The 24,457-nt window shown below is 35.9% G+C and overlaps 1 protein-coding gene across 2 annotated transcripts in view; it reads right to left on the bottom strand.

The window, feature by feature from the left end:
• Window positions 1-24,457, bottom strand: part of LOC103700871 (transcriptional adapter ADA2-like) — a 37,316-nt gene extending 12,859 nt beyond the window's left edge. Inside the window, exons 1-6 of one of the 2 annotated variants that reach the window (XM_008782766.4) lie at window positions 24,248-24,457; window positions 15,671-15,726; window positions 8,910-9,088; window positions 2,657-2,722; window positions 2,428-2,553; window positions 2,252-2,327 (exon numbers count right to left, since the gene is read on the bottom strand). In XM_008782766.4, the coding sequence (XP_008780988.1) occupies window positions 2,252-2,327; window positions 2,428-2,553; window positions 2,657-2,722; window positions 8,910-9,088; window positions 15,671-15,726; window positions 24,248-24,300 (556 nt within the window). In that variant the 5' untranslated portion in view covers window positions 24,301-24,457. Of the gene's footprint in view, window positions 1-2,251; window positions 2,328-2,427; window positions 2,554-2,656; window positions 2,723-8,909; window positions 9,089-15,670; window positions 15,727-23,016; window positions 24,224-24,247 lie in introns of those variants that run through there. The other variant, XM_008782767.4, reaches the window with a different exon arrangement.

Genomic DNA, 24,457 nt, shown 5'->3' on the forward strand with positions numbered 1-24,457 from the left:
CTCCAACAGAAGAGTAAGCTTTTGAAGGAATCCTGGCTTGATGCCCCCATGACACTGAAAAAGAATCCCAAAACTGACCCCCAAACTATGTTTTATAAGATTGGTTAGCTGTCATGGCTATTGTAGAAAACCTACTTAAAGAAACAACACAGTAAAAAAAAAGAATTCTAGTTTCGAGGGTGTAATTATCACTTCTCCAACAAACAACTCACAACTAGCTAGCTCAGTTATATCATGCTGACATGAAGTTGCTAGCAGAAATGCACCAATATGCATGAAGAACTACAACTAGAGGTTCATAGACAGCGTGTCTATATAACAAGAACAAAGTTTTGGCCCATCATGTTAGGCTAGGCCACAGTTCAATGGCCCAACTGAGACCTGGGCCAGTCCCAGCTAATTGAATAGAACTAGTGCCCAGACTGGCCAGCCCAAACTTCAATAATTATATAAAATATCCAATATTAAGCTTAGAATGTTTATCTAATTATTATATAAAATCCTAGATCCTTACCCTCTATCATCGTAAAAGCAAATCCATCTCCTCCATTCTACCACCTACACAGCTTCACCACTTGTTTCCCCACAACCACTCCCATCCCATCTCTCTCAATCTCTCTCTCCCCCTCTTAAGTGAAATAGCATAGTAACCCCCTCCCTCACCAATGGCATAATGGCACCAATGCATCCCTCCAACTATCTTGTTTAACTGATCACTAAAACCATCCACCAACACCTCACCCTCCTCACTGACATTAGTGGAAACTTCATGTCTCACCACCACCGCTCCTTTACCCCTCCCTCCCTCTCTCCTCCCTTCCATTGCCACCAATGCAGATTGCCTATGCATTGATGATTAGGATGTCAAATAGAGGAAGAGCCAATCAGGCCAGGTTTGGTAGAAAAGCTCAGGCCTGAGACTTAGCCAGTCTAGACTTGGGCTAGCTAACTCGCCCTTGACATTGAGCTTAGGCACAGCCTAGACCCAACCTAGCTATGCACAGGTGCAGCATCATGAGAGACAAGATTAATTAAGGACTATAATTAATAGCCAGGAGATTTTAGGCCCTTGTAAATTCTTAGGGTTCCATTTCTTTTAAAAAAAAAAAAAAAAAATCAATTGATGCTTCCATAATCAAAAAGTTAATTGTAAGGCGGGCCATATCATATGATCAATCAGCACCAACTACTTTGACATGCCTCTACAACCTACAAGCATATAACCTCCATTGTTTAACCGGTCCAAGTTCGAAGCAATGGTGCCAACAAAATGGAGAAATTTGTAGATGTTGTTTCATTCAGTTTTTTGCTGATAAAGGCAACTGATGTGTATATGAAATAAAATTAAAATCACTAGATTACTTTTCTAGTCATATATTATTTTCACTTGTTGTCATATGTGCGTACATGCAGACTTATGACCTACAATGATGAGTTTAACATGTACATTCAAGTCTCAATGCAACCTAAGCACTTTGATATTTCAAAGCCCCTATTTTTTTCTCCTTAATACTCTAAGTCATTGTTAAAAACATGCCAGAAATCCATGAACTTATTGTAATGAAAAGCAAAGTTCATAGACCATTCATTTAACTCTTACAGTACTTAGAAATCAAAACAACGACTAGATTTATAGTATTTAAAAGTATAGTTTGATGTTCATCGTCTCATTACCCGGACTCTGTACCGATACCATTCTATTACTATGTCAGTATACTTGGTACAGGGGCCGAATCAGCATACCAACACTCAGTACACCTTATGTACTGGTTCGGTACCAATACGGTACAATCGATACATACTAATACCAATAGGCATGGCAAACCATGACACAGACACATACATACACACACACACATATAGACACACACACACACACACATATATATATACATATATACATATACATATATATACATACATATACATATATACATATCCATATATACATATATATATATACATATATATACACATATACATATAGACATATGCATATATACATATACATACATACATATGCATATATACATATATATACATACATATGCATATATACATATACATACATACATATGCATATATATATATATATATACACATACATATGCATATATATATATATATATATATATATATATATATATGCAAGCATCTCGTAAGTGCCATATAAATAATATGGGAATTATGTCAGAAAATGTGTTCTATAATTAATGAAGGTAATTGATTCATTCGAAAAATAGTTACAAACCTTTCTTGCCTTCGCCTTGCATTTTAGCCATAGCAAGAAGTTCCTTTCTGTTCTTACCATTAACACGAGACATATCCTATGAAACATGCATTGAAAAGGAATTCAGAAGGTGCACGCTTCTGATAATGTAAATGGAGTATGAACGAGCATGAAGAATAAATGTAAAAATGCAGTACCGGAAGTGGATAGCAAGGCGAGTTCATGTATGCTGTTGTATAATGGTCAATACACTGTGCCTTACTCTTTGTACCAACATGCTCAGCAACTTCCGCCCAGTTCCCCAGTCCATACATTTCAATTCCCTAAAGATAATTCAAATCAATGTAGACTAGTTTCGAAGTTACATTTAAATGTCAAGGGCTCTGCACAACTATAAGTCTACAAGGCTCATGGGACTGTGAGTACCTCTAAAAGTAGTATTTCTTCATCTGCATTCCAATCTGGACAAATGAGGGGGAAGGACAAGTTGTCCTGTCGGAAGTTTAATTTGAGTAACAAAACAAGGACAATAATATATGCCTGCCAGCTTTAATGCAGGGAACGCATCAAAAGAAACAAATTGCTGTGGCCAAATGAGTTGAAGCACTTCTTTATAGTAAGAAATAACAGGGCCTACATCGTATATTATTTGCAGAATATGAAACTAATACAATAAGATCGGAGGGAATATTTAACTAAAAAGTGTGAAGCATGCAAGGCCGACATAACCAGTCCAAATGAAACATAGCACCAAGCATTATGACGCTGACTGGACCATAGAGATGATGCAATATTGATAACCAAGAGGCAACACAGAGTAGTTAAGTAGTTGCTTTTCGTTTCACAACTAACACAAAAGAATACCTTCACAAAGAAAAGATGGGTATAAATGGATGAACTTCAACAATAGAGTAGTTGGCATTTCGAGAATGAACAAAGGCTCAAATAATTGTAAGAGGACCGCCATGGAGTGGAACACCGGAAAACTAAGATAAAGACAAAGTTGTTAGGCCATGCTTGGTTCCCTAGAATAAGGCTCTTGCTCGGGCTTCAGTCTTTGGGCTAGGCCTCAAGCTTCTTGATCATTTTTTCTTAATTTTTAAAAATATTAAAAATGCTAATATGAATAACTAAATATTTCCAACAGCAATTTCAATACTAACTAAAATAAGGTAGTCTAAGAATCTAAATCTTCTCTCATTAAGTTTACATAGCAACAAAACCTAGGATTTGATCATAAAAACCTAGGGTTAAAAAAATTACGGGCTGGGATTTAATGCCCAAGCCCATGTCTAGACCGTTTAGCAAATGGTCTTTTTTCCAAGCCTAGTTGGCAAGCCTAAAACCATGGCCCAAGCCTGCCCAAACAGCTCCAAGCTTAAGCGAGCCAGGCAAGCCGCCCGACCTGTGAATAGGTCTAATCCCAAGTTAGTTGGATTGATCTAGTTAATATCAGACTTGGAAGGCTCGATTTCTTTATGCTATTTGCTTAGAAGGCTCGATGAAAGGAGCCTACATAGATATCGATAGGTGTAGCCAATGTTTTTAAAAAAACATATCTCATGAACCTAGCTTATAATGTTAACTTCTTGCTACAAAGAGAGTTTGAGCACATTCTGTTCAGCATCTTTAGACATCATAAATGCTATTAATAATACTTGATTTTCTTTTTTGATTTGATGGGAGAAAACATTTAACTATATACTATAAAGAATCTAGTTAGTCAAGTTTTTACTAATTCAAAAAGATCTGGGACTCATGCTTCTCTCCATGTGCCCAATATCGTACTCACAAAAGATATAGAATAGCAAAGGAGGCAAAAACAATGGCATTAGCATGAAAAAAAATACAATTTTTTTATCATCCTTTAATTAAACATACCATAAATCTTATACGTAGAATTTTTAAATGCACATCATGGACTATCTTATTAGGCCAAATTCTAAAGAGGATGCCTATGATATCTTTACTATGATTATAGATTATTGATTGGCATGCTTTCTCCAAGGACATGGAACACTGGGAAGCCTGGTAATCTAATAGCTTGTAATGCATTGATGTAATGATAACTAATGGACAACCTTAGGAAATTGGTTGTTTTGAATCTTTTGATGCTCACTATCCCTAGGATATTTGTTGTCAAGGTCTAAGTAGACAGATCCTATCATTTCTTGTTCATTGTCTCTTGTATTCCCATTATTACTTCAATGAATACCACAGGTACGCTTGACCCATAACTAAAGAAAAGCTTATAATGGTCATGTATTTGTAGTCGCCTACAACAAGCCTGCCATATTCAATGGATTAGTTGCTTCATGTTCATCCGCCATGAATACTCAAGCAGAAACCTTTTTCTTTCTCCTACCCTTCACTTATCTCTTCTAGTCTCTTTAAGATATAAGCACACAGTTTCATAGGTTGTTTGACCATCAAAGTTCAAAGGTGGACTTAATTCTATGCATCATAAAATCAATTTGATACCAAATCAGATTGGGGTTTCTTTTTGCTCCTTGTTTTATTGTTTTGCTTGCTTTCATTATTTTTCTCCTCCTGATTTTGTTGTTCATTATATAAGATAAATTTACATGTTTACTTTTACGGTTCCTCATTGCAGTTGTGTGAAGCCAATTTTTTAATACAGGTATGGCCCAACTAGGCCAAGAGCAAAGTAATGAGGAAGAGAATTTGTTGCTCTGCTGCTATTGTGGTTGGATATTATGCATCTAGTGAATGGATCTTTTGTTTCCTACTCAATTTCATAATGCAATCACATTATCAGAAGCATGTCTTAAGGCAAGATATGCGACTAGGTTTGTTCAGAGATTCGAAACTCCAAACCAACTAGTATTTGAGAGAGACGTCACTTGCATTGAACAAGTTAGGATGCGTAGATACACATTCAATAAATTACGTTTCACGCTTAGAACCATCGGGCTGTTAAAAGAAACAAGAAATATAAGCATGGAGGAACAAGTTCCATATTCTTCCATATCCTTGCCCACCATGTTAAGAACAGGGTTAACAAATTTCAATTTCAAAGATAAGGGGAGGCAGTAAGTAGGTATTTTAATAATGCCTTGCATGCCATCATAAGACTACAATGAGACTTGCTCAAGTCACCTGAGCCAGTTCCTGCACACTCCATAGATGAAATATGGAAATGGTTTGAGGTAAAAGACTATCATTTATCAACTAATTATATTTAACTATTTTAAAAATGACAAAAATTGAACCAAATTCCTTTTACGTTAGAACTGTCTAGGAGCACCAGATGGGGCATACATCATTTTTTATAAGCGTGCCAAGAGAAAACAAGACCGAGCATGAAAAAATGAAATTACTACCAGTATCTTAGGAGTTTGCTCGCAAGACATGCAATTCATCTATGTTTTACCAAGTTGGGAGAGGTCAGCTGCTGATAGTAGAGTGCCTTGAGATGCTATGAGTAGGAGAAATGGGTTAAGGGTCCCACATGGTAAGATTTGATTGCAAACAATACATCTCTAGTATATGAAATCTGATTTGAATCATCTGTACTACTTATATAAGTTCATCTTACTCGACCTAGTTTTGAATTTAGGTTGCTACTATTTAGTGGATGCTGGAAACACAAAGGGAGAGGGACTGCTTGCACCATTTAGAAGGCATCTGTACCATTTAAATTTAGAGTGAGAAGAAAGCCAACCAAACAATGGTGAAGAGTTTTTCGATATGAAGCATTTAGGACCTAGAAACATGATAGATAGATGCCTTCACATGCTTAAGCTACACTAAGCAATTTTAAGGAGTCCTTCCTCCCCAATCAAGATAAAAAGTCAAATCACTATAGCATGTTGCCTTCGTCATAACTCTTTTAGAGAGATAGATATAGACTCATTAGAGAAAAAGGTGGAAGCGCAAATCAAATGTCCAATGAAATTGGTGGTGATTCAATTACAATTGTTGAGCCATTAGATCAATGGAGTGCATGGAGAGATCATTTGGCATTTAAAATATTTGATGATTGGAGAAGCAGCAGACAATCTAGATAAAGTTGTATGAATTTTAAGCAAAACTTTTTTTGCGTTATTTCAATTTGATTTCTATGGAAATGATTTTGTAACAACTAAGAACAAGTGTTTGCATTAATAAAATTTGTTTGTGGAATTACATGCATCAATTTCTTTCATGAACTTCTTATTTTTTCCTATAGTTCTCAATTGTGTTAATTAATACTGTTGTTTCCATATAGTAATTGCAGTTTTATTAATGTCTAGAGCCTGGTCTTGTTTTAGTTTGACGATGGATCTTTTGATTTGTAAATAAAGATATTCAATATGTACGAATAGAGGAATTTTTTTGCGTGTATGAGATCCTTAAAAAAAATTTATAGCATTTGAATAACATATAAATTTTAGTAATTGTTTACTCTAAATTCTTATTAAAGATTAAGTTGTTGATGCATGAGGCTCCTGCAACTATAGGGTTTGGGGAAGATCAGATGTATGTAGCCTTAACCCCACGTACAAAGGTTGTTTCCATGTTTCAAACCCGAGATACCCAGGTCATAATAGAGCATCATGCTATTGTGTCAAGGTCGGCCTTTATATTTTATATTTTCTAGTTAAGAATATTTTAAGAAAACTAATAAAAATTTCTTTCCATTCCATCATATAGTTAGTTGAACCAAACATCGAAATGGAATGAGCAATCCTTTCCATAGTATTTTTTATGACATTCCCAAACAAAGGAATGGGAATGTGGCTTCCCATTTCTTGCTTTTCAATCCCGTTCCCATTCTGATTCTTGTCCATTTCAAGGAACCAAACATAGCATAAGAGTGGATATGAAGACACAAGGATTAGTTTGATAAAGCAGCTTGCTCATTAACAAGCATTGTGCGATTCTGTGCTCATAAGTAATTCAAATAACCATCAAAGAGGAAAACAGTGCATTAAGATAGGAAATCATGGTTTTAAATACTAGTCGAGGCATCCAACCAGTATTGGTACAGGGCAGCATCATAAGTGTCAGGATGGGACAAGTCAAAAATGGACCGGAATGGGACAGGACAACCACCATCCTAAGCATCTGTACACTGGGCATCTCATTCCACAAAGAACCAGGATGGCCTCATCCCATGTTATTTACAACCTTATGACAAATTTAATTATATAGAGCAAAATGCATTCTCACAATCTATGCTAGTAATAGAAGGCATCCAATAAGAGCTTCAAAGCCAAGGGATCTCATTGTAAAGGAAAATAAAAGAAAACCATGACGCAAGTTGCTTGCAATGAATTAATGAAGCACAAGATAACAGCATATCTGGTCATAAACACAGTTGAACAACAAATCAAAGGTAAAGATACATAGGTATAGCATTCTTTGTTGTTTGTGGTCATCAGAACTGATAAAACAAATAGATGCGCATAAAGCATATTCCAAAAAGAAAAGTTTATTCATTGAATATAATATAGCAGAAGACCAAGATAAGATCAGAACAAATTATCATTATTTTGTTAGAAAAAGACCTCAATAGGCATAAGACTGAAGTTACCTTCTAAACGAAGACGTAAACTTTAGGTGTTTACTTGTTTCTGTGCACATAACGGATTTTAAGACAGCCATATAACTGACAGGCTAATAGGCTATAGGCTGGAGTTTGGTCCAACATAAAGATTTGTTTCTATAAGCTATGCTTTTGTCTTGAATTATATATCAAACTATACCTGTGTTTTCTTTCAGATCAAACATAGAAAGGATGATGCTAATGATTATGAAAATGAATGATGTAATTTAGTCAGTAAGCATTTTGTTGTGCACAAGGTTTGCAATATTTACTGCCTGTCAAGGAACAGAAATAATTTCCCGGAATATTAGCTTTCAAAATGGTGTAAGGTTAAGTTTACATGCAAAAAATGAAAAAAATAAATTAAAAAAAACAAACATGCATTGCCATTATACTGTCTCATCTTGAAAAGTAATATGTAAGTTTGCAACCAATATCAAGGTGACTAAACTATAATAATATAGATTAATGTTTCAGGAAGAGTTTCTGTTTCAGCCAACTCTCAAGGACCTGATAACATGTCTACGAACATAACATCAATTTGTATTCTAAAAATTGAAAGTAATATCATGTTTCGCACTTCACATTTTATATTGCCACCTTAGAGAAAGAAAGGTGTGGTTAAAGATAATAAACGATATTCATTTAGAACATGGTTAATGTCCAAGTATCATAACCCCTCTTTTTTTCTTCCCCTTTTCTGGGTGCCCTTGTTGTTGACAGTTACAGAATATACACATATCTAAGGAGTCATACCTAGGACCTCCCGCACAAGCAGGAGGCCCTCAGCCGATTTAGATATGTTCAAACATGACTATTATTTGTACATTTACATAAGAACAAAGTAAATGAATTCAGATACAAGATGGTTTCAACTTTCAACAGTGAAACTTAAGCAATACAAATCATTCCAAGATTTGTACATTTACATAAGAACAAAGTAAATGAATTCAGATGCAAATGGTTTCAGGCTTTCAGCAGTGAAACATAAACAATACTAATCAGTTCAAGACTAACATTTTAGGCCTTTATTAAACATTTGTCAAAAACAATTTCTCAAGCTACATTTTGATAGTTACTGCTAAGGATAAGCAACAAATATGAAAAAGAGGTAAAAGAAGTACCAACCATAACTCTATAGGGATGGTTGCTTTTGTGCGGAGTAACTTCAGCACCTACAGAAAAGCACTCCACACATAGATCAAAATCGGGGCATTTTGTGCATTTGATACGAATCTTCCCTGATATATCCTTATTGCAATAATTACAGTGATACAAAGCCTTTTTCCCTTCACTTGCTCCAGGACCTGCCTCAACAGTACACAACCACCATGAGATTAGATTTACATAAAAGAAGACCAATGTCTCTAAGTTTATATATAATTTTATATGTAGTAGAACAAAAAGTAGAAGAAAATGGAAGGATTCAACATTGCCTAAATGGAAACAATTCTATTTTCCATCTTTGTGGTCAGTAATATATATGGAATCCAATTTCCTGCACATGGGGACAAACAACTGTTCCACCATTACCCCAACAATCCAGAGACTCGCAATGTATTCTAGACAAATATTCCAATACCCGAACTAATCTAAATTTGACAACTCATATTACGCCTGAGTAAGCATTATGCTTTAAATGCCTTCTGTGGTGAAACATCTTATATACCGAAACTAAACATATCTAATCCTAGTACAATCACATTTTATAATGCACATATGTTGAGCATACAAATGTACAAAGTGCTTACTGCTAATACATCTTAGCATTTTGTCCAACATACCTAACATCAATCACACATCATAGAGTCTTAAAATGATATTCTACCATGCTTTTTAGTTTGGTGCCATGTTCATAATGTGAGGTTTTCATATCACCATAATTTTGGCTGTCTCAATGAGACCACATAGTTACTCAAATACATGGTTTGTCGTATCCACGGTTCGCCATACTAGCCGAATCCAACGGCACAGAGAATACTGTATCGTACCGGTTTAGTACCAGTATCTAATATGGATGGCATACCGATACTCGGTACACTGAAAAAATTTCGTACCATACCGTACCGACACAGTGCTAGTATGGCACTAGTACGGAATCTGGTACCGAGATAGCGAATCTTGGTCGTACCGGCCTGAACCGAACAGTACGGAGCATACCGTACCGGTTCGATACAGATATCCGACACGGATGGTGTACTAACACTCGGTACGCCGGAAAGATCCCGAACTGTACCGTACCGACAATGCTAGTATGGCACCGATATGAGATCTGGTACCAAGACGGCGAACCTTGCTCAAATATTTTCAACAACTTACATAGTATCAAAACATCACATCATATGAAAACCTTTGTGCATGCCTTTAAGATTGTCAGATACTGGGCCGTGGATGGGAGAGAACTACCAATGGTGCAAATGGTTGCCACCACCCTGGTTATTGGTTCATCATCTCACCGGCCTAGCCAAGGATCGCCAATTTTCATAAATTATGATCAGCCAACTATTATTGAAATTCACAAGAACCCACTGAGTTCTGTTTCATTTCCTTGTGAGGCTTATTGAACCTCATGTTTGAACCTCCTAGCACATTCATCAAAGTCACCTCTATCACTACTTCTGTAAAAATAGGACATCTCAGAGAATCAAACATCTTTCAAGCATTATATCAAACTCGCACTAGATAGGTCTTTTGTTAACTCAATTTCCCTCCCGCTAGTCTCGAACCTCCTTTTTTTTTAGATTGGAAGAAATGCCTCTCCTCTCATTGTACTTATCCTAGTTGAACATTACAAGATTTAACCCAATACCCGATATATTCCCTTCAATGTGAAACAAATTTATTCTAAACCTTCCTAAACTGTCTACATGTAACAATGACCATAACTTTGCAATCTTGTCCCTAGGGTTTAAATCAGAGTTCGTTGTTTTAGTACCGTACCTTGTACTGGTGCCATCCTATTGTAGTATCAGTACGTCTAGTACAGTATCCAGTTCGATGTACCGACTACTGGTATGTCCTCCGTACTGCATATTTGTTCGGTATCGATATGGTATGGTACGGTTGGATATGCACCAGCACCGACCGGTATGACAAATCTTAGTTTAAATCCTGATATCAAGGCCCACACTATCTGGGTTGGGTCAGCATGGTACCAAAAATGTACCAAGATGGTCGCATATTGGCCCTAAACATTTGGCCCTAAACATTTGCTGAAAACAAGGATGGAGAGGAAAAAATAAATAAATTTTGAAATTGGTTTTCAGAGCCCAATGCCATCCCCAGTGCTACAAACCAACAAACTGATCCATTCTCACCAAGATAGATCGAGACAACCCAGTCTAGAGAGACCCAAGATCCTAAATGGATCCAAGGACCCAGTGTCTCTTCGGTCTAGTACAATATCGCCAGGATGAACCAAATCTTTAATCCTTGTCTTGTCCCAAAACTTCAATTCATTTGTAGATCCTTCTTCACCAATCAATCATGTTAGGGGCTATCTATCATGCTTGCAATCTTCTCAAAATCCTCTCTCCCAACTTCCCATCAAATTTTGAGCTTAACTCTATGTTCTACAACAATGTAATTCTTAAATTCCAGTACGAGCTGTCTACTATTGATTTGAGTTGAAATTTCCTAGTGTATTTTCTATTGTTGGAATCTTAGTTTGAAATCTCAGACACATTTTCATTACCTATCCTTCACAGTTGGGCTTAAGGCTAGTAACTTGTCATAATCTTTTAAAAAGCAAAAAGTACTCATTATAACATCCTTCCTTATAATGACTTGTGGACCCTTTGCCCCTTGAATTATACTTCTCCATGATCAGACTAGCTTCAACACATCAAGTCCAAATATTTTAAACATTTATTTGTCTGATATAAGAGGCCTCTTTACAGCCACAAGTACTCATAAGTTTTTCATAGATTTTGAACCTTGATAGCATCATATTGTGATTGCTCAACAAACTAACCACTCTAGGACTCCATGTCATGGATTCAAGTGCCAGACAACACAATCAAAATGGCAAGGTATGCACCATGCTAATGCCTCACCAGAATATGGCACTAACAAAGTTGCAGCTGCATTCTGAGGCTTGGAATGATGTAGTGCTAGTGTTTGCAAAGAACATGCACTAGCATGGTACATACCAAGCTAGTACAAAGGGCATTGCGCCAGCACACAATGCCCAAATCCTTACTTGGCACAGCTAGTTGGTGTTGATAAGAGTTAAATCTCTCATTGCATAAAATCCTTGCTTGCTTCCACTTTCCTCTCCCTTCCATTTTTAGGTTTTCCAGGTTGTTAAAATATACTTAGCTTGTTAATCCTCTTCAAAAAATGGAATTTTAAGCATCTAGTTCTATTGACTTTTAGTCTTCCTTGATCCTTTAAGCCCCATTATTGAGCTTGAAGAAACCAACACTTGTAATGTCTCAAATCTCAATGATGGAGACCCAAAACCATGTTAGGTGCACTGAAGGCTGCAACTCAGGGATTTTTCTCGGAATTAGAGTTAGGTGTCAATATAATGTATTTTTCCTTTTTATCTCTATTTGCTTAATAGGGATATTCAAAATCAAGGGCTGAGATTAAAAGATCTCATATTTCAATTGGTTAGCTCAATGAGCAAGAACTGTAGCAGTACTGTACACAGATACCGTAGCATGGTGTTCATGGTACAGTTCCATGGGTGCTGACCCCATGTTACAAGGGTATTTTAGGAAGTCAGAAAGTCCTATCATGGTTTCTTTTGTAACAAATAGGGGTCTTAATATAAATGGATGGTTCCTTACAGTTTTTCTATTGTGGCGTGTTTCTGCAATGGAAGTGTGAGACCTTCAAAACCCTATGTATGATTCCTTCAAAACCCTATGTGTGATTCCTAGTCAGAGCATCTGATACTATCATTCTCTTCTCTTTACCCTTTTCTCTTCTTTCATTTTTTCTCTATAGTCGCAGCCCACCATTTTTCCAGTCGTTTTTATCAAAAACATTCTTCATTTCTCATAGACCTTTTATGTTATGCACATCAGATTTTTCCCAGAGAATTACAACATGCTCTTGGTTTCAATTGTTCAACAGCACCTTCCCTCAAAGTCCCAATTCAAGCCCTAGAATCCTCAACCTTGGGTTAGATAGTACTTGCCCATTAGCTATTTCCTTCAAAAACATGACCTTGCTGGTTCGATTTTATTGCAACACCTTTAGGTCTCAGCCCTACCCTAAATCCTTATACATTCCCTTTTCCCATAGACTGTCCTACATCACTTACCAAATATTCAAAGATAAGCCTTTATAAAGTTTTCCATCTCTTGCTCATATGAAGGATCTTTTCGTTCCACTATGTTGCTAATTAGTTAAGAATTTCAGATAATTTTAAAGCAATAGATAATTTTATCACAAAGCAATAGATAATATGGCTTACACATTGATTTTGGCTCATCTTTTAATAGCTTTAATCCCTTAACATAGTTTAGTTTCAAGTGCGGTTTAATTAAGTTATTCTTAACTTCTTTTGTTTTAATTTGTAGTAATTTGTTGTTTTATAAAGATTTAGGAGTTTCTTATTCAAATCTTTTAGGAGAAGGCTAGATATTGTGTATATTCTTACAATTTTGGTACTCAACATTAGAGCTAATTTTGCAGCTTTTTCCTATTCTGAGGAGGAATATTACGTACAGGTCCTACGTCATGTCATGTTTGGGTTGGGGAATGTTTTAAGTATTAGGATCATGTATTGAGTTGATTATAGTGACTTTCTATGTTGTGTGTTATTGAGATTTGAATTTTCTATTTTGACAAAGCCAAAGGATCTTTTTTTCTTATTGATTTCTTAAAAAAAACATATAGAAATATCAGAATAGAACAAAGAGTCCTGTTTGGTAAGCCTTTTTATATCTTTCGGAATAGTAAAAGGTGAATAGGAGAATGTGACCAGCTTTTTCAGTAAAAATGAATGTTGAATGCCGTTGCTTTTCCTATCATTTCCCTCTCTTTTTTTGTCTATAATACTTCTATTCTTGATTTGCACTCGAGCAAAAGCATCATTATCATGGAAATGACTGCAATTGGAAGCAGTGATTGGTTCCTCTTTCGTATTTTTCTGCATAGAAATCAGAAATACATTCAAACTTTATATAACTTTCCAGATCTGAAATCCATTTCAGATCACACCTGTTGCAGGTTAGATATTTCAAATTCCATCCATATCATCCTTTTATGCACTTCTGTCTTGTTTTACTTTCTGCAGATCCTACATTTTTTCCCACTATCCATGATCAGTACCTGCTTCATAGCCTCTAAATCATTTTATGAGTTCTCATGGTTGTTAAATATTAGCCCGTTTCAAGCTTTTCATTTTGTCAGACTAACTGTGTCTACCACGCATTTTCTACCAGCTACATTGACATTTTGAGCACCAAGTCTGTTTTTCATCTTGGATAAGCTACATATGCTTCATGTCCCATAAGCTACATTTTGAGCTCATATGATCCATAAACTTAGAATATTCACAAAATTGATATTGGTCATTCCATGAGCATTAGCCTTTACGCATTGGCCTCTTCTAACATCATTAATAGTCCCACCTCATTCAGAACTTGGCCACTCCCTCCCTACCCTTACCATTTATAGCTAACTCATCCCTTTTGAGTGTATATTGCAGAACTTCAGTGTATCCTAGAATCACCATATCATATCAGGCCCACTAGTCAAAAGTTTTACCGTAGACTTTTAATCTTAAGTTACCTTGCTATCAGTTAAATCTAAATCCTACTGCCAATCTACATCAACAACCTTACCCCTTTATAGTTACACTGTAAAGAACTTGGCCCACTATTTTATCAGTTTGTCATTATCTGTGCAATATTACTTGAGGCTTTCATCTAAGGTTGGCCACATTTGTTATAAATTCTCGCCCATTGCCCTCATCACTAATTCTCGAAATTCATTTTGATGCTTATACTCACCAGAGCTCCCACTGATACCTAAGCTTACTGGTCTCAAAACGAATGGAAGAACTTTGTAACTAACCACCAATTACTCATAGAGAATCTCAAGGGTCATCTATAATCATGCATCTTTAAGCATTATCTCAACTAATCCTGGTGGATCTAAAATCTGTCACTTCATTTTCAACCACCATTAATATGCAGGATAAACTGAATGGTTTCTTGCATATATGCCCTTTATGTCAGACTACTGATTTTCATAATTCTAACAATAGTTACACTAGGCTAAAAGGTAATCAACTTGTCAATCATTTATTTTGCCCACTTTGATATATAACATATTAAAAATTTTAAGATTCATGTCTGAAATTTCATGCCAATTATACACATGTAGTTTTCATTTTTCTAATGGAGAAATAATTAATGAAACAAATTTTTGAGTATGACTTAAAGGGATAAAAGAGTAAGACAATAGTAGCACAACTTTAATTTTGTGAAGGATGTTTCCATGCTGCAATGGCATATATGTATTTTTTTTATTTTGAAGGGTCATATAATCAACTTTCATACTTCTGAAGTGGTATATGAGCACATTCCACTTTAATAGGGATGAATATGCAAATATGCACTTTTAAAAGTTTACATAATTAAGATTTTTAAGCAATTAGATTTACATCTTTAGGTCAATATGCTTCTCATAACAAACCTTTTATATTTGTAATTAAAAATATAGCCACAAGACATTTGAAAGAAAATACCCTCTACTAGAAAGAAAGTAAAAAAAGGAAAGAAACAGTCTAAAGCATGATGTGTGTTTATTTGTCATGAAAAGTTCACTTCCCAGAACAAAAATAGGCGCCCTAATTATTGCTTAGTGTAGCCCTTGTAAGAAATCCTTATGTTCTTAAATTCATATAAGTTCAATGGCAAGAAAACCTGTCGCCATGTTTTCCAAAGTTTCTCCACTTGAAGCAACCCGCCTTCTCTTTGATCTACAAAAGGATAAACCACATGAGTTTTGGATACATAAACATACAAGAGGAAATTACAATAAGCAATAAATTGCGATCATTTTGAATCTATGACTTGATGTGACTACACTATCAGGCAACAAGTATTGGGTGCATGAGACTTCTAAATCATAAAACTGTCTGTAAATTAATGTGAACCTCATATAATGCTTGAATGGAGAACACATTGAAGGGAAGAACAATAATAATGATAGAACCCTACATTTAAACTATAAAGTGTAAACCTTAATATTTGTAACGCATACAACAACCAACAACAATCTCCAATATTTTTTATAGGGAAAAAAAATCACCAATATTTTAGATCTCCCGACATTTAGTTTGCATGACTATTGTAACATGTAAGAGAAGAGGAATAGTCATAGGAAACTTCAGCATAACTTAATGTATCTAGATTAATTAAAGAATCTCAATAAAACTTGTTTTCCTTTTCACACAACTTATTACCTGTTGTAATCACTGACTTTTTTTGGATGCTATTTTAAATAGATTTTAAGGCCTTAGGGCCTCCTATTACCCCCTCCCCCCCCCAATCTCAAAGGCAAAAAACCAAAAAAAAATTGACTTTCATTAACCAAACTTTTTTTTATAATTGCAAAGTGCTAAATTGATTTTTTTGATGTTATTGTCATTTTGCTTTCCTTCCAAACAACTAACTTGCTGCTCTGTCATACAGAGGAACTCTATCTACAATATGGAAGCTAAATTGCTTTGCTGAAATCTTCTACATGTATAATAAATGTCCATGGCCCATTTCTTCATAAATGGTTGTGATTCTGAATGTGATATATCATATTTTCATTGCTCAATTTGTTGGCACAATTATTCTAAGATTACATCAACATCTTTCTATGTTGTACACCAAAATCGAAAAAGGGCATCCCATGAGACTCCTACTCCAACAAGGTTTGGGGAGGATCAGATGTACGCAACCTTATCCTCACATGCAGAGAGGTTGTTTCTATATTTCAAACCTGTGACACCCAGGTCACAGAGAGCAACCTTACTAAAGCACCAAGGCCTTCTCTCTAGTACACTAGAATCAGAATTTGATGTTTTTCTAATACAATATCCCCTCTATTTGTACAATAACTTAGATATTTACATCATTCCCACATCAACAAATCCCAAAGCATGTTTTTAGCATATGTAGAATGAGTACTTAGTCAGACAAACATTAACAAACCTGTGGGCTCTTTAGGTGAAAATATGGTGGAGTTATAAATATAACATGCCCAAATTTAAAATATGTATCTTAAACACAATGCTTTTCAAATCATATTGACGATGCATGCAAACTTTTATTATTTACAGCTAGAACTATAATACAGACCATATTAACAACCAATAACATGAAATAATATCACACAAAGTGAAAAATAGTAGATTCAAACAACTTAAATAAAACCAAAAACTACGTATCCACACATGCATGTGCACACACAAATAAATCTACAAAATGCAATTATAGTAGAGAATTATCTATTGCCGTTGAAAGAAGGGCACAATGTACTCAAAGGCACATTACACAAGTGGAAGATCCCAATCATTCAATCATAGAGTTACATAGGCCTATTTGGACCATGTCTGCTGGATTTATGAAATTCTGGAAAATCTTGAAGAAATAAATTCATTGAAAGGGTAACATTTGCTTTGCTATTAAGAGTTCTCCTTGATGAGTTGTTCAATTTGGGCCGTTTAAAAAGGCGTCATCTATTATTCAGGACAATATAACATGAAAAGTGCTACTGCAACTGCAGTCTACATAGGAGTCCAAGGTGGAGTCCATTAGTGGCAAATGGAATATAGATTAAAGCTTGTTCTTTTTGTTTCTTTTGGGTGTCAAATAAGTTTGATGATAAAGGGGTGCATGCTAATCACTTTAGGAGATTTGCGTTCCATTTAGGGGTTTGTTGCTGATTTCTTCAGGACATCTACATTTCTTTTTTGTATTGCTACATTACTTACAATTGAAAGCAAGGTCTGCCGAACCGGGCCGACCTCCCGGTTCAGACAGTGCCAAATCGACCCAGTGCAAAATCGGATCGATTCGCCTAATACATTCGGTTTCAGCCCCGTACCGCCAGAACCTCTACCAAGCCGACCGGAACCACTCCTTTACCAACTGGAACCGGCTGGTAAGTGTCCGAACCGGCCGAAATTGGTTGAAATTGGCCGGTTCAATGCAGACTCGATGCAAACCAGCCGGTTCGCACCAACTCCACCTGGTTCTGAACCGGGTTGACACTGTGAACTACACCTAATGCTTTTTAAAGTGGAGATCAAGTATACAGATCCGATCTATAGTGTTTTCGTTGCTGATGAGGATGATCCTATAATCGAATGGCTTGTGGGCCAGCAGTAGGAGCCGGAGCTTAATGAGTGAGGATCACCTCCACAACCAGCTAGTTTCGTAGCCAGTGAAGCTAGGGGCGATATAGGGCAATGGGCCTAATGCAATATTCCACACGTTCTTCCAGTTGATCAACCACAGCCACAGCCATAGGAGAGCCAGTCACCACATGACTCCTTGTTCGAGATATTCTCTCAAAGATATGATCGAAAAATGCTTAGACAAGGCCACCACGCTATCCAGTCGACTCAATCAGGAAGGCGACATACATCCTCCCAACATAGCCAGACAGATAAGGACACAAAAGATAAGAAGGTAGCTGCTCGACACACCAAAAAAAAAAAACAGAAAGCACCTACAGTCCCAATGGAGAGTGTCAATGAGGAGCCAGTACATTTAGATTCAGAAACCAGGAGCAGCAGCGATAACAATTCTGCTGGTCATAGATCTGCCAGTCAAAGAGGAAGTAGAGGATAGAAAACCATTATTTATGAGACAGTCGCAGGATGGTGTTCAATTCATCGGTGAGTCCCAGTTTACGCATGTTACACTGGATAGGGATCACGATGCATGATCTAGTAGAGCCTGCAAGGATACGATTACATATAGAAGACAAACTCCTCAAGGTCATTCAGAAAGGATACGATGAAGCTGCAGATGACCTTGCACGTAGAGTAAGATCCATAAACATATCAGATTTCGAGACATATACTGGATCCTATTATCCGCAGCCACAGGCAACCTATAATCCATACGGATATAGACATGGATATGGTGCGTCTGAGGCATCTTTCGGTGGCTACTTTTCTATGCAGCCTGAAGCATTTTACGAGTCGAATTTTGCTGCCAGTATATTCGGATGGGTCCCTCCACAGCCGTATTATCAGCCAAAGAATACCTCTCAGAGCTAAAACTTCAACGAGAGATCCGAGAGTGCTTATAACTCAATGTGTGTTCCTTATGAGATGAACGTATAAGACTACGTCGATTGGTTAGAGGGGTAGGCTAATGTGCTTCCTGACTATGCTGATAATCCGGATATCTACAAGAGGCATCGCCACTCGATCCGATTTTAGATATCGATATGTATGTTGGACTTTAAATGTATGTAATTGATTGTATCATTTTTTAATTTTTACGTCACTACTTGATTTGAGAATATTTTATGTTATTCATTTTATGATTTTGTATCATTTTAAAGCAATAAGATGTATCATATCGGTTAAACCGGAATCATAAAAATATGAAAAAAATCAAAAACATCAAAAGAAATATAAAAAAAATCAAATTAGATTTAAGATCATCAAAAAAGTTCAAAAAGAGTGATTATCAATTAAATATTCTTGAAAACTCCAAAAGAAATGGGTGTGTCGATTCGTAAACCAGCATGCCCTACCCATGCCGGTTCGATACGATATCGAATAGGTACCAAGCCGTATTGAGCACCGACCGGTATGGGTCGCAGTACCGGTTCGGCGGACCTTGATTGCTACTATTCAGATTGTTCAATGATGTAAACTATTTGTGAACTGAGTGCTAATTTATAAAACAAATTTTATACACGTTGAAGTGGAAATTTAGATAATCATCGTGATGGGGGCAAAAATTTATAGATATCCAAATGCTTATAATAATGTAATTTTGGTGCGAATGCATATTGAAGTGAGGTCCCTGATAAAATTTTTGATGGGAGATATGGCTTGCATATTTGATGAGAATGCTATGGCCATTGAGTGATAAACTAATAGATGCAAGACTGATATGTCATGGTCATCTTTTTTCTTTACTTTTCTTCTTTTTTTTAAGTGAATGTCATGGCCATCTTGAATGAAGATCAGGGGACTTGTGCAATAGGGTTGGAGGAGAATGCATAAGAAAAATGCAGATTTAAGACAACAGTTGGATTTGTAGCCCTTGAATGTAGCTGGATCTACATTATCAAAGCCTATCTGGATGGACAAGGCTTGGAAATGGTTATCACTTTCACAATTTTAGAAATAGAGAACTGTTTTGGATGGTTAAGACTGACCACCTGATGTCCTTTGTATTACTGAAAATACATAGTGTTAGAGGAATTAGTTCAAGCAAGGTGTTTAAAGTTTAATTGAGTTTTTGCTTTTGTGTTTGATATTCTAGAAATGGGCGGTTGTACAGTTGGCAAGGCATTCAACGAAGGGCCAAAGGAATTTAAACCAAAATGCCATAACCAAAATTGATGTCGTTTTTATGTGACGTGACTGAACAGATGTCGCAAAGAGAGTGCTGTACACCATTTTTCATGGAGAAAGAACATATGAATTCTTTTCTTGATAGATTAAAAGCTTATGACTATACAAGAAAGGCGTTCTTATATCGTCAATAAATATATTGAAAGCCAACTTTGTTCCATATCTCATTATATTCCTGCCACCTTGAGTTTCCTCAGATCAATATGTGTGTCTCAGATTGGAGAAGAGGTCTTCTATATTAGATTTAAGAGTTAAATGCCGGGACTTGGAGAGGTGCTCCATCATGAACCGTTTTGCACTCTCTTGGCCAATAGAGGGGGCAAGATTCATCAGTTTGTTTGGTGAAAGAAAATAATGAAAAAGACCAAGGTTTGACCATTCCTTTTCTTCAAGTCTATCTTCCATTCCACTTTGAAAGTCTAATTGCTTCTCTATTTCTTATGACCTTTCACTCTATTCATTTCCTTTTATATTATATTCTAAGTATTTATTTCGCCATAAAATCTCCTTGAAAATACACTAGAAAAGAAAGAAGAAACCCAAGATTTGGCCATCCCCTTCAGCTGTTTTTTGCTCCTCTCTAGCAGTCCTAATTCTCTCATTTCCCTACTTTTTCCCTTTATTCATTTTTCTCCATATGTCACATTTCAATTCTTTAATCTGCTGTAAAATCTTCTTAAAAAGATATTAGATTCCAAAATCATTAATACTGCAGTGATATTTTTCCTGCATATCTTTGCATTATCTCAAGATTATCGACTTTCATATATTGTCAAAATCTGCATTGTATATCCAGCTTTCTCCATGATTTTATCTTTGTTATCAGAAATCACTTGCAGATCCACTAAAAAGTGTCTAGAAAGCCCATAAGACGTTTAGAATAGGTTTTCTTACATCCTCGGAAACCATCTAATTCACACAGCACAGTTGCAGACTAATCATCCTTGATTGTCTGCATTCACAAAAGTTTACGATGTATTAAGTTTTCTGAAATTAGACAGCTAGTGATAAAGGTAAAGTAAACCCCTAATTTTCGTCAAACCTTCATTCTACCTATGCCTTGCAGGTCATTGATAAATGTTCCTAAATCAAGAGATGCATACGCATGTACATATATTTCTGTGTGTCAACCTTGCAAACTATGATATACAACATGGGCACTACTAAGCGCTATAAAACATCAATGCAGTTTGCAAGAACAAACAAAATGTAACCATTTAGTAAATTATAAAAAATATTATAAATAAATTAGTATTTGTATTGATATTTTATAAATACAATTATACATGACTCTTAAACAATCAGCACCCTAACTTGCTAAATTTGATTTCAAACTTTGAAATGTGATAACCAACAAGAAGCATGTCATGCATGAGTGCAATGTTACAAAAAAAAAAAAAAAAAAAAAAAACCCTTAATATGGTTTCCTTTGCATATGGACATATACACAGCCCTCAACCTGTAAGTACTATACTATCTCTCACACATCTTTTTAACTACCAAAATAACTTAGCTATACAAACTCCCTGCTAATTTTTTTGCTATTAGATGCCTTTACCAGAGTTCCTTGTAATCCAGTTCCTCTTCTCAGTATTGATTCTTTTAATATTAGTTTTGCAAAGGAGTGGGATCCATTAGATTAAGAAAATCAAGGTTTGTAGAACCAGTATGTACCGGCCTGGACCAAGTATACCATACCAAAATCGTATTGAACCGATATTTAGCATAGGGGCCATACAAAGTATTGGTACACCAAATTGACCCTCCTACCGGGCATATGAGGTCCCCTACCGAGATTCCAAACCTTGAAAAAAAACAAATATGAAGCATAACATAAAAGGAAACTGATGTACTAATTAATGCGATCACATCTATATAAATCACAGAACATGTAAGATTGGGCCTATAGGACTTATTGTGCCTTGGTCTGATCTTTACTGTACCAATCAAATATAAATGATGACATGGGCCGTGGAAGGATAGGGTTTTCTTCAATTTACATCAACCACTTAAGTTCAGAAAAGAAAAAAACAACAAAAGGTCCAGGAGAAAATATTGACGAAGGAATTTGAGTGAACCTGTACATTATCATGTTAGAGGTATGTATGCTTTTGATCTTTAGTTAACCAGATCCAATTCTTTTTATACCATGCTATCCTTCAAAAGCTTGGCTTGTTTACTCCCTAAGACTACTCTAAACAGAATTTGGACTCATATACTTGAGAATACAATGACTAGATATTCTTTGTTCTCTCTTGTATTGTCCAATGTTGGTATTACAAACTAAAAATTACACAGAAATGCTCAATAGGATTTATTCTGCACTAAATGAATGAAAGAGATCACAAAATATTCTTCATTCATTCTTGTTTCTCCCCAAGATTGTCGTAGACAGGATTTGTGAACTCATTCATATTGGCTGAGAATATAATGCCTTGGAATTTTTTGGTCCCCTTTGCATTACTCGATGTTGGTTGAATGGAATTTTTGAAAAAATGGTTGATGAGACCGGTAACTTTTTCATAAACTAGAAAATTAACGACAAAATTACTTGTTAAATAATGGATTTAGACTAATTGTTCTGATCTAGAACTTACGATCCAGAGCAAAACGGCCCTAAAATATTAGATAACATCATCATAGATCGAATATATAAACAATAATACATACCAATACACCACATAAAATTGACTCCCGTCCCTCTCTCTCCTCAGTTCAACGGTATATGTTGAGAAGGAAAACAAGATACATATCAGCACTCATGAGCTAAATAAAATGATGGTTCATAAGACTATTAAATTATCCCTATTGTTGTGTATTTCATGTTAAACAATGTAGCTAATTTCTAAGAAAATGATTCTCATTACTTCATAGATAATCTCCCATCACCATCTTCGCATTCATAATCCTTGTTGGCTACAAGCAAAACAAACTAATGATGGCACTTTATAGTTTACATTGACTGCCATATATTGAAAATAATGAACTGGATAGGATGTCCCTCTACTAAAACTCTTCTCATAGTAATACTATGAACATGTCTATGCATTGATTCAACACAAGTAGAAAGTGCCTTCCGTTAACATGTCTCAATGAGGAGCTAATCAAAATAGTCAACTGAAAGTCAAGCTAGGGTTGAACTCCTAAATTTTCATGCAATTTAGATTTCATTTAAAAATGTATCAATAGATAGATTGATCTTCATGAGAATTGCATATCTGCATTACTAACGTATATTTGGGAATTTTGATAGTCTGAAAAGATATTTAAATTTCGAAACATAAAGTTTAACTCAATATGTCACCATCACAAAACTGGCAAGACCACTTTTTTGGTGTCTCTATGAATTCAACCTAACCACCAACTAAGTTTTATGAATTTTACCTTTCATCAGAGTACCTCATAGTGCATTTCCAACACTGTGTAAATTATCTGGACAGGATTTGCACTAAAATGACTCATACAGGATCATAGTCTCTTTTCCTCTCAAGACCAAGCCATCACGAAAAGAATGGCAAGAAAATCACTTGTGCCTCTGTTTAACCAATCAAATTACTTTCAGGTTGCTAATCCATGACTTCTCAGAAATTTTATATTAGTCTAGAATTCTTTCAACTTCATATAATTTCATCCACTAAATCCATGTGGAAATCAATTGATAACATTTTCTGAAAATCTACAACTTTAGCATATATACAATTAGCCAAATGGCGATGTATAATTCGTAACCAAAATCCTAATTTTATCAAATGCCAACTCAAAAACACAAAATTCAGCAAAAATTCTCACAATCAAACTACTTAAGTTCCCAGTAACAACAAACTCCATCAAGTAGACACCAATAACCTCCAAGAAAGAATCAAAATTAGAAGGTGAGGGAGTGTGATAAAGAGATCCTGGCCTCTGGTTGGCTTCATCATCGCCGGTGTTGGGCACTCCACGGGAGCGCCCCATCGCTGCTCGAAGCGAAAGGATTGTCCGAAACCTAATCCTGGATCGGGGATGGGGACAGAATCGAAGGAGGTGGAGAGCCCCAGCGGGCTGAGGGTTCAAACGAAAACCCTAGATCGCCTCCGCGTTTGTATTTCTGCGAGCGCTCGGACTTTCCGAC

The sequence above is a fragment of the Phoenix dactylifera genome, chromosome 16 (assembly GCF_009389715.1).
Source record: "Phoenix dactylifera cultivar Barhee BC4 chromosome 16, palm_55x_up_171113_PBpolish2nd_filt_p, whole genome shotgun sequence".
Classification (NCBI taxonomy): domain Eukaryota; kingdom Viridiplantae; phylum Streptophyta; class Magnoliopsida; order Arecales; family Arecaceae; genus Phoenix; species Phoenix dactylifera.